Genomic DNA, 11622 nt, shown 5'->3' on the forward strand with positions numbered 1-11622 from the left:
AACCCCCGCGGGCGAGTAGCGGCCGAACCCTGGGTGCCGTTCTGGGGGGAGCATACGACCGGTGCCGGGGGAGCGGTGGTTGAGGGAGGTAGGGGCAGAGGTCTCGTCAGGTGGGAGGTTCGGTGGTGCCGCTATTTCCGAGCTTGGGTGGATGGGAACTGCCCGCGGGGCAGGAAGCCGGATGGAAGTAAGTGATAGACGTCGGGAGCGAGCTGTCATTGCATGCATAGCCTCGATGGGGGACGCTCAGGGCAGAAAACAGTTTTGCAGTGACTCTTCAGGTTTTCTAGTGATGGATCAACGCTAATCTGGAGCTTTTCCTTAAAGATACTACTAACTGAGGCTTTCCTACAGAAAAAAAAAGCAACTGGACAAAGCCAACCAACAAACAAAACAAAAACCCAAACCACCACCATGAAACAAAAAAATAGTGTGTGTGTGTGTGTAATGAGATATAATGGATTCTGCCCAGTTTTGAATCACTGGGCAGAGGATTCACACACATGTTGAAGCAGGCCATGCTCTTTCTTGTGCTGCGTCCTGCTGGGAGCACATTATTCTTGAGCATCAATCTGGTGGAGGATGGCTGCTGGAAGTTTTGACGTGGCTATAAAAATCTCCATTTGTGTAGACAGTGTGAGAGTTTTACAGCTTTATGGTGGTCGGGTGCCTGTTGGCCTCTGTGTTGGCCGGAAGGGTCTACTTTGGGAAAACAGTTCTGCTTGCTCCTTTCTGCTGTTCCTGCCAAGGCATCTCTGATTGGGTGCTTCTGGAGAGGGTACTCTGCACCTGTGCACTGTCAGAACTTGGCTGTCAGATTTTCTTGAAGTACATTGTTACTTAGAGCATCACAGAACCAAGAACACTGTTAAAAATTATGTGGTTGCTTAATGCTGTGAACAGCAGCTGAATGAATATCCTTGGTTCGTTTGCAGCCAGTTGTCATCTAGGTACATAAAAAGCATTTTGCTGTTTCTTCTTATCTGATAACTCCTTGTTATTAGCACTCCCGGCACTGTAGTTTTCTTGGAACAAATGATGCATTTTTCCTGTAATGCACGTGGTATAATAGCGATTCCCTGTGGGAACTGATTAATCCTATGACCACGAGGATGCATAATGATCTAAATGCAACTTTTATAGTTTACCTCCTTGAGCATGGAATCTAGTATACGTTTAGTATGTGTAGTACGTGTGATGTTTAGGTCTGTTTAATAAAGGTTACATTTTAAATGAAGAAAATGTCCGTGAAAGTTTTAATACATTCCCATTATTCAGTGGCTTTTAACACACAGACTTCAGGTTAATCTTGTTTGGTTTTCAGTTCTTTCAAAATTCACATATTATGTAATTCTGTTGCAAGATTGATTTCTTTCTATTTCCTTGTAGTGTAATCCTGGGTTTTTTAAGGATTACAGTCCTGTCTCTATTACAGTACATGTGCTGTTAGCACTTTTATAAGGGAGGGTAGATCAGAACTTTGTGATTCAATACTTTCTCTAAGGGCATTCCCAGAAAGTACCGACTTTGGCACGTAGCTGTAGTCACTTCTGAAAATAACAACAAATGAATCATTCTATAATTATAATTCTGGCATTGTATTGGTACCAAAGCTTCAGTGATGTATTTGCCAGTTTGTATGCGGAAAGGAGAATACTTATAGTATAGATTAATGGATTAGGAAAAAGATAATAAAGGGCTGTGACTTTTTGGAGTCATGGTTTGTTTTAGCCTTCCTTGCCCTTAGATTGGAGCAGATAAAAATCTCTTACGGTCAGTATGAGGAGTTTAATGGAAAGTATATTATGAGTAAGGTGTTTCGTGGACTCACGTTTCAGGCATATGGCAGTTAGAGATGAGCTTCGGAGGCCTTCTGGAGGCAGAGGTGAAAGGGGGGCTAAGGCTAGGTCAGCAGTCACTGTCATTGTGGGAGGTACAGAAGAAAGAAGGTTGTTTAGTTAGCTGTGAGACTTACCTCTCTTTGGCCCATGAGCCGGGTGTTGTTTATACCACGGAACAGAAGCAGCGGTGAGATGAGGGTTACCTTAGCAAGGGATTAGTTCAAGTTTTAGTGGTTTGAAAGTGGTGATGCTCATTTTGCTGTAATGGGGCTGGGTTATTTTGGGGGTTTAATATTCATGACAGCATCATGTATATAGAAGGTTTGTCTCACTGTTAGTGATGCTAGCTTTACGTATGGGACTATTCTGATGCACTTTATATCTGATTTTTTAAATATAATTCTAGGTATAAGCATACATGGCTCCTGGTATCCCAAACAAGAAGAAAAATGATGACGAACAGTCTTCAAAGTAAGATTTGGAAATGAATTGTCCATGTTCATGTTTATGTTCCTTCCCAAGCTCATTACTCATTTAGTTTAAGATAAAGTTTATGGCACAAATATTGATTATAACGTCAAGTATCTAGTAGAAGCTGTTCTGACAAATGGAGTCTTTATCCGATTTAACCACAAATGCCCACGCAGTGGGCTTTGCTGGCTAGCTATTTTCATTTATCATGACAGTGAATTTTTCCAAACATAGGTGATGTCTGGTTTTATTATTTATTTATTTTTTAATGCAGTGAGCTGTTGAAATGTTGACTTTGGTTGCTGCATATGGCCAGACCTACCTGCTGCAAGAGTTTAATCAAATATTGAAATCTGTTTCTCTAATCCTTATTTTAAGCTGTTTTTTAGTAAAACCATACTTGCCTGTTTAGCCCTCATATATTTGCATTTTGTTTCAAACACCAGTTTTGTAACAGTGTAAGGGAAATTAATTGTCTGCTCCTTAGAGTTACAGCCAAAGATTTTTATCAGTCAAACTTTGCCTTTACTGTTAATTCATGGTATTGGTCCTATGTACAAACATTGATATGCTTATTTTATTGCCCATTTTACCCCAGGGTCCAAGTCCGCAATTAGATCTGGATGGGCAGATAACCAAGTTAGTAACAGTTTCTAGGTGCAGCAAGGCAGTGGGTTGGACAGCGTTGCTGGTAAGGTATGAGATGAAAAAGGTGAAATACAGATTCTGCTGAGGAAGGAAGCTGTATTTAGGCCAGGCATGAGGATGGTGGTGTTTGCGCATACTATATGAATTTCCCTGTACTTTTAACAGAGGCCTCACCTTTTCCTAATTTATTTCCTGGAGAGAAGCTTTGATGCTGGTATTCTCATAAAGAAGGAAATATTTCTTTTTCTTGACTGAGAACAAATTGTAAAGTGATTTCAAATCATATCCTATTTGTAAGTAAAAAGTATTCCAATAAACATCACAGCCAGCCATTAGATCTGCATTAGTGAACGACCCATTTAATATGGGTAGAGAATCCCACAAAACCAAAGAGGAGAATATTTCAGAGGAGCAGCCTGGGAATTCTGCTTATGTGAGCTGGCAAACTCTTGGGCTGTCTGTGCCTTTCCAGAGAGCCACAAACCTGCTCTTATTTCTCCTGTAGTCAAACAGGTCTCTCAGAGGGAAGAACAAAGGCAACTGAAGCCTTTGGCTCCACCTCAGGCAGGATTTGACAGAAGCAAATGGGGCATGTGGGAGATGGAGAGAAATTTCTACCAAAGGAACTAACAGCCCACCTGCTTTGTTGGGCTGCTTTTTCCATGCTGAAGGCCGTAGTGGCGGGCTGGGACAAATAGGGTGGATTGGGATGGTAACTCCTTCTTTGGTTGTGCAGCTGCTGCTCCATAGTGAGTGACACTGGGGAGAGAATTTCAAGAACAGAAACAAGTGTTATACTGAGAATATGGGGGTTGTAGCTATTTTCTTCGCTTTCTGAGGAACAGTTCAGTAACACCAGCATGGGCATCTAGGCCATTTTAGGCTTCTTAAGGTAACCCATCTATCCTGCAAAAGGTTGACAGATAAGACATAGGACCTACAGAAAAGCCCTGCCTTTCTGGAGAGGCATTAGAAGACAGACCAAATAACCTAAAACATCGCAAATAGTGCTGAACACCTCTGTTTAGGCTTCAGAGTTGTTCCTGCAAAGTCCCACCAAGTTTTTGCATAAACTCCAGGTGAACTCTTTTGTTTGTCCCCTCTGACAAAGCAGTTTGAATTTCCTGAGCCATGTTGTAACTGCAGTGGGCCTTCATTAAGCTATTAAGTCGTCTTCCTGTGTGTGAAAGATGTTTATTGCTTGATTCCGTGTCTCAGAAACTACTTTGAAGTATTGGCCAGTATTTTGCTTAAGCTTATGATTATTGACTAGTCTTTCCTCCCTGTTTCAACTGAATTTAAAACATCAAGTGCAGAAGGCAGACATTTTATGACTAATTCAGCTTGCTTAGTTAGTTCACTACCAAATTTTCCATGAAGGCAATCCCATACGCTGAGGAGTTCAGTTTTCCCTCCTTGCCTTGTTGTTTCCTGGATCTTCAGAAAGGTTGGGGATTTTTTTAAGCTGTCTCACTTACTTACAGGAAACAACTTAAGAGGAAGTAAATTCTTTTTGCCTCTTCCAGATTCTAGCATTAGACAATGCTAAGGATTGTCTGTGTAGAAAGGTGTCTTACTGCATATTCCCTGTGCCAGCTCCCAATTGTTCTGCTCTCCATAAACACCCACCGTGGTTCACAGCTTTAAGATTATTTAAGATAAAGGTTCTACAGTTGCAAATGCATCCTACCATCTGGGCTTTTCTTTAGCAATTTCATCCTGTGTAATGAATGCAATTTTAAATATCATATGTGATTTTATTGCGAGATGCAAGTTGGTCATAAAGTTTAGGATTTCCTTAAAGTAATGCATAAGGAACCAAAATAAGGCAGTGCAGGCTTACTTGGGTGTGGCATGTCCCTACTTTTACTGCTTGACTTCACAAAATTACTATCTGTTCAATGTAGGGGTTTGTATATACTCTATATGTTTCACTATGCGTTGTCCTGGCAGGGAGAATTTTATCCATCTCTGCAACCCTCACCTGGAGAAAATGAAAGAAGACATCCTGTACCATTTTGCTCTTGGGACGGGTACCCATGATTTTCCAGCATTATTTGGAGATGTAAAGGTAAGGCAGTTTCCTTCTTTCAGCCAGCCAGTGCTTTTCCATAGAAGGTGGAAGTGTAGCCATCTTCAAAATAAGACTAAATGTGTCAACATACCACCAACGGAGGAGGGAATGGAAAGAGGATAAGCTTTTATGGGTTCTTGTCACTTTCAATATCAAACTAAATCTGGGATAATTGTTTCTTACTTCCCTTTTGTGGGGGGCCTTCAAATCAGTAGCTGTCTTTTACTGGTTTAAACAGGATGAAGGCGTTTGAGTGCTATATAGAAATGGGGTTTTTGTCAGTTTTTCTTCATGGCCTTTTAGAATTCTTATGAGAAGAATCACATCTGGTTCTGTTAGCTGAAGGTGTTTGTATCCTTATATTGATCTTTGCATGTTCTTTGATATAGTGAATGATGCAATTGATTTTGTTTTGTTGAATACTCTCCACCCCAGTTTGTATGTGTTGGAGGTAGCCCTTCTCGGATGAAAGCTTTTATCGCCTACATAGCTGAAGAACTGGGGCTTGGGAGCCCTGGTTGTGACTATCCTAACATCTGTGCAGGAACTGACCGTTATGCAATGTACAAAGTGGGACCTGTTTTATCTGTCAGTGTAAGTACCTCGCTTACTCAGTTATGGGGCACATATCATAGAATCATAGAATAGTTAGGGTTGGAAAGGACCTTAAGATCATCTAGTTCCAACCCCCCGTGCCATGGGCAGGGACACCTCACACTAAACCATGTCACCCAGGACTCCATCCAGCCTGGCCTTGAGCACTGCCAGGGATGGAGCATTTACTTCTTTTGGCAACCCATTCCAGTGCCTCACCATCCTCACAGTAAAGGACTTCTTCCTTATATCTAACCTGAACTTCCTGTATTTAAGTTTAAACTCGTCACCCCTTGTCCTATCTCTGCAGTCCCTGGGGAAGAGTTCAGTGATACTGTTCGAAGTAGAAGGTATGAAGGCATATTTCTTTTAAGCATTTAGTAGATGGAGTCATGTTTTTAAGTTTGCACCAGCCTTGCTCAAAATAGTGCACTCAGCTAATTAGGATTTCTTTTTTAGCCCTTTTTTTTGTGGGAGGGCAAATCTCTGAGATCTTCATTACTTTCTTGCCTCCTTTTTCCCCCGTGTACCACAGAGTGTTACAGGAATGACCTTGTAAATTTTTGAGTAGACTTTCTGTTGCCTCGTCCGTGTTCAGTGTCCTGAATAATATGGGGGAAAAAGTCACTTGATGCATGTGGGATATTGCAAGAATTGGCTGTATCACATCCAGTGGCATTGTCCAGTGTGCTAACATAGCTTGAGAGTAGCATTCCATGGGACTTGGAATGCATTCATGAGCTGCCAACTCATGTGTGCATTTTAAAATGTCACACCTTTAATTTGTTGATACGACTGCATACTTCAATTGCATAACTGTAGTATCATCCTACACCCTCTGTTTTGAGTTGTAATTATTTCTTTATCATGCAAGTTAAAGTGAACTTATATTTGCTGAACTTTGTGACTAAACCACAATGTCTCTACTTTGAAAAAATAAATAGCTTAACTATTCAGTAGCACTTCAGGTTCAGGTTTTTGGTGTTTAAGAACAGTTCTGTGATAAAGTGCATTTATCAGCTATTAGGAAAGGACCCTGCTTATACTTTTGAGAATGTAAGTATTTTATAATTCATGATTTTTAGAAATAGTATGCTTCATCTGAGTCTACCAAAGCCAGTGTGAGTCTTTCTGCTTACCTGCAGTAGCCGTTCAGTAGGCCCAGGGCATAGAGGTTTTGTCAGAGTGAGTTAGGAGACATCTGAGGAAAAATAATCAGGAAGGAGATACTGTCCCACTCCTTCTTCCATATATATTTTGTGTTATCTGTGTGCATGTTGAATATGAATTTCTGCTTTCATTTCAGCATGGTATGGGCATTCCTTCTATTGCAATCATGTTGCACGAGCTGATCAAGCTGCTGTATCATGCCAAGTGTTCCAACGTAACCATTTTTCGCATTGGCACATCTGGTGGAATAGGTATTTCCCCTCTTGACTTCTTTCTTTCTTTCTTCAAACTAAATCATCTGTGTAGGAGAGTAAAGCATCTCACTGCAAGTAAGTAGATGGTCAGAACAATTTTCTGCAGAAGATGAATCATTTTTCTTCCATAATTTTGAAAGAAAAAACAATATCTGCCTCTGGACGAAACGCACTTAAGAGTTCTGACAATGTGAGGAGAAGGACATTTCTGTCCTGTAAGAAAAAGATGAGATAAGAAAGAATATATAGTGAAAAAGGAAAAATTTAATTCTTTCAGAAATTATTTGTAATAATGCAGTGAAGCAGCTAAGCATGCATAAGAAGTCTCTTGGTGAATTCAGGGGCAAAGTTGCTGCCTTTAAAAGAAACAGGATTGGCTCAAGACCTGTGTTCTATGTGTGTGGAAACAAAGCATTAGCTACACTATGAAGTTATATTGTCGTGGTTTAAGCCCAGGCCGTAAATTAGAACCACACAGTCTACTTCCCCCCACCCTTTCTTGCCCCCGCTCCTGAAGGGATGGGAAGGAGAATTGAAAGAATGCAAGTCCCATGAGTTGAGATAAGAACAGTTTAATAACTAAGGTATAACACAAATCACTACTGCTACCACCAATAATAATAATGATAAAGGAAATAACAAGGGAAGAGAATACAACACCTCACCGACCGGTACCTCGCCCCCACCCAGCAGTGATCCAGCCCTTCTGGGAACTCCCAGTTCTACATCCTGGGCATGACGTGCTGTGGTATGGAATACCTGTTTGGCTAGTTTGGGTCAGGTGTCCTGCCTCTGCTTCCTCCCAGCTTCCCCTCCTCCCTGGCAGAGCATGAGACTCAACAAAGTCCTTGCTCAGACCAAACATCAGTGTTAGCTCTGTTCCCAGGCCGAAAATCAAAAACACAGCGCTGCACCACCTACTAAGAAGGAGAAAAAGTGACTGCTGCTGCTGAACCCAGGACATATGTCTATTTATTTTTACTGCAGGTCTGGACCCAGGCTCAGTGGTTATAACTAGAGAGTCTGTAGATGCCACCTTCAAGCCTCAGTTTGAACAGGTTGTTCTGGGGAAGACTGTAATTCGCAGTACCAACCTAGATGAACAGCTAACTAAGGAACTGATGCAGTGCAGTATAGAAATTGGTCAATTCCATACAGTCATTGGAAACACAATGTGCACTTTGGATTTCTATGAAGGTAAGACTGGTGATAGACTAACAGAAGTATAATGATAAGTAATAATAGATGAATATCAAATAGTATTTTAAGTATTATTTTAAATATTCAATAATGTTTAACATTAAGGGTCCAGTTCACTAAGCAGAACACGTTCCCTACTTTGAGCTGACTTGTCAACCACAATGAACCTGTTTTTCCTACACCTGAAATCAAGCATTATACTTAGGAGTTTGCTGTATCAAATTTTTAATTTTGTGGAAGTTTATTTTCCCCCACCTGCAATAGATCCTCTGAAATACATATAGTCTACTACACGCTTTTCATGTACTCGGCAGTTAGGTGTGTTTTCCACAAAATTTCTGTGGCTTACCAAGGCATCCTAAGAGGATTAGAGGAGTGAGAATTATTTGTGGCTGTTTTGGGCTTGTGTTTGGGGGTTTTTGTTCATTTGTTTCACACTGGTTAGGTATCTAAAGTAAATATTTCTAAAAGAAGTGTTGGGACTTGATTCACATTGTGCATTTTGAGAAAAGTGATGATCAGACAGCTGAAGACAATATTTTGCTGAGTTGTGTCAGTGCTGCCATATAAGAGGGGAAAAACTCCAAGGCTTACTTTGGGTAAACATGGAGATATTCAGGTGCTTTTCTGATTTCCCAAGTCTATTCACAAACATCTTTCAAACCTTATGAGAACAGAATGTAGATGGCACTTGGTACTTCTATATCTAGCTGTTACCGAGTAGGTGACAAAAGGTGCAATGCAGAGGGAATGCATGGTCGTCATAATAGTTCTCAGGCTTGTTCAGAAAGCAGGCGCAGTCAGTTTGTGTATCTGCTTAAGCACCAGTCACAGGTGCAAGCGATGCTAAAGAAAAAAAAAAAGGTGTCAAGAATGTTTTTAACTCAGAGAGCAAAAGCTGAGGGCAAGCTCATGGGCACTAATTTAAGAGTACATATCCTGAAAACAGGAAGGTATGTGGTAAAACACTAATTTAACTTTACTGTGCATATGCTGCTTCTCTTTTCTCTGTGTTATTCTTGAATAATTTTAATAATTTTTCTCAAAAAACCTGTAACAGTATTAGCTAATTAGCTTAAGAGGCTCTTCATCTCTTACCTTAGAGAGTCTGAAACTAATAAAATGATCAGCTTTTAAGGTAGCATCAGGAAAGCATTTTCAAGCCACTCGATTTATGAATCATCCCAAGACACTATAGTATGGTGAATCAACCTAGAAAATATGAATAAACATAGAAAAAGTACTTTCATATAGCTTAAAGTTTGTTGATGAATTTTGATTCATGTTGCAAGTGTGGGAATCCACTACTTATATTTTCCCATTTATGAATTTGAGAATTTAGGCTGGAGAAGACCAGCTGTTATTATTCACATTACAAAAAATACAAGTAATATGTAGAAGCTCTAGCAATAGCTAAGAATCACTTTGTCCTATTTGTCTTGAGCATTAAAATGGAGAGTGCTAGTGAAAGCTGGACAATGTATAGGGGAAACTGCAATAATTATTAAATAATTTGTTTTAGAAACAAATTGTTCTGTGACTTCATCACACTGAAAATTTCTACAAAATTACTTTGTAGGACAAGGCAGGTTGGATGGTGCAATCTGCTTATACAGTGAAGAAGAGAAACTGCAATATTTGAAGGAAGCTTATGATTCTGGTGTCAGGAACATAGAGATGGAGTCTTCTGTATTTGCTGCAATGTGTAATCTCAGTGGTGTCAAAGGTAAACTAACTTAAAGTCACTTTATTCAAGCTATAGGAAGTTTTGTGTGTTGCATTGGGGTTGTGGTAAAAACTGTGAATGAGGCGTTAGCGTACCTTCTGCATATAAAAAAATCAGTCCTGGTTATAGTTTTGTTGCTGTGATTGTTTCATTTGTATCATATGTGTTCACAATTCATGCAAACTTCCTCACATAGTTCTTACACAGTTTAGTTCTGTCATTTGCTATTCCAGCCCAAGGCAAGCACACAAATAATTAAAGTACCTAATTATCCTATAGTATTAATTTGTTTTCTTCAGTTAGTTGTTGAAGTTCAGAGGAAGCAACTGGTTAATTTCAGCAATTGGGTGATTCTCCTGTACATAACACTAATATCACTTTCTGTAATTTAATAAGAAAATTGAAAACGTGAGTATTTTGTGTAGATTACAACTTTAATTCTTAAACAGTTGAAGACTTTTAGTAGCATCATGAATAAACCATTCCTAATCATAAACAGAGATTTTAATTTTTTTACACGAGCTAACTAATTTTCAGGAAAGATTATGGGGAAAAAAAATAAATTACCAAACAAGCAATTACAAATAATGTAATGCAGTGCCTGTCTACTTACCGTGTTAACTGGAGTCTCTCACTTTCCTTGGCAAAAATTCGCTTTTCTTGGCAAGGAATCTGCCAGTTTAAAACATCGATGTTTCTTAAACTTCCTTAAACTCAAGGAGGATGAAAAGAAAAGCAAAAAGGCCAACAGTTATTTCAAGCATCCTTGGTTCTTACTGACTTGAGAATGACCAAAAAAAACTAACCCATGCTATTATTGAGTCGTTAGGGAGCCTGGTCCTTTTTGCTGTCTCTGCTTTGCAGGTCTTTAATATGTATTAATGCTTGTGCTCTGTAAATTGTCACTAGCAGAAATCCCAGGTACAGAAGGGTAACAGTAGATCTCAGCTTGAGTAAAAGGAGGGATTGTACCTTTGGGGCCCTGATCACCAAAAGGTAGCAGATGAGCCTGAGATGATCCATGAGATCCTTATATACTTGCAGTGCTCCCTATCTATGAATGTCAAAGCGGCTCATCTGCTGACTCCTGAGGAATGGCATCTACAGTGCAGGGATCTGGTAGATAGCAGAGGCTTGTAACTACACCTGCTAGAACAGTGTCGCTGATTACTTTCTACCAGTGAAGCCCTGGGTACTTGTGAAGTATAATTTCTACCCAGGAAAACATAAGAATCATGATATAAGTATCTGCAGCTCCTGAGAGCTCTTGCTTTACTAGTCTAGCAATCAGTTGTCTTAAACTTTTTGTAACTTTTTTATATCAAAGCATGTTAGCATCTATATCATGCTAGTCCCCAAGCATCTTATGGTACTGTGCACTGTGTTTTGGGTTTGTTTTCTCTCACATTTCCAATATTCTAGCTGTTTGTTCAAATGTTTGTGATCTTGGATTGCAGAAGTGCCAGAACGTTATTCCTAATTGATGCTCTCTTTTAATTTCTAGCTGCTGTAGTGTGTGTCACTCTTCTGGATCGGCTTGAAGGGGATCAGATTAGTAGCTCACATGATGTACTCGTGGAGTATCAGAAAAGGCCGCAGAAGTTAGTGGGATATTTCATTAAGAAAAGTCTTGGGAAAGTATGA

General features: G+C 39.9%; 1 protein-coding gene across 1 annotated transcript; it reads left to right on the forward strand.

Moving 5' to 3' along the window:
* Positions 1 to 2259: 2259 nt before the first annotated feature.
* Positions 2260 to 11622, forward strand: UPP1 (uridine phosphorylase 1; the record flags this gene model as incomplete). The annotated part of the gene is made up of 7 exons (XM_080610672.1): positions 2260 to 2312; positions 4914 to 5031; positions 5470 to 5628; positions 6935 to 7049; positions 8040 to 8249; positions 9832 to 9978; positions 11483 to 11622. The coding sequence occupies 7 exons, from the start codon at positions 2260 to 2262 to the stop codon at positions 11620 to 11622; spliced, it is 942 nt and encodes a 313-aa protein (XP_080466798.1).

The sequence above is a fragment of the Psittacula echo genome, assembly GCF_963264785.1.
Source record: "Psittacula echo genome assembly, chromosome: 2".
NCBI classification, from domain to species: Eukaryota; Metazoa; Chordata; class Aves; order Psittaciformes; family Psittacidae; genus Psittacula; species Psittacula echo.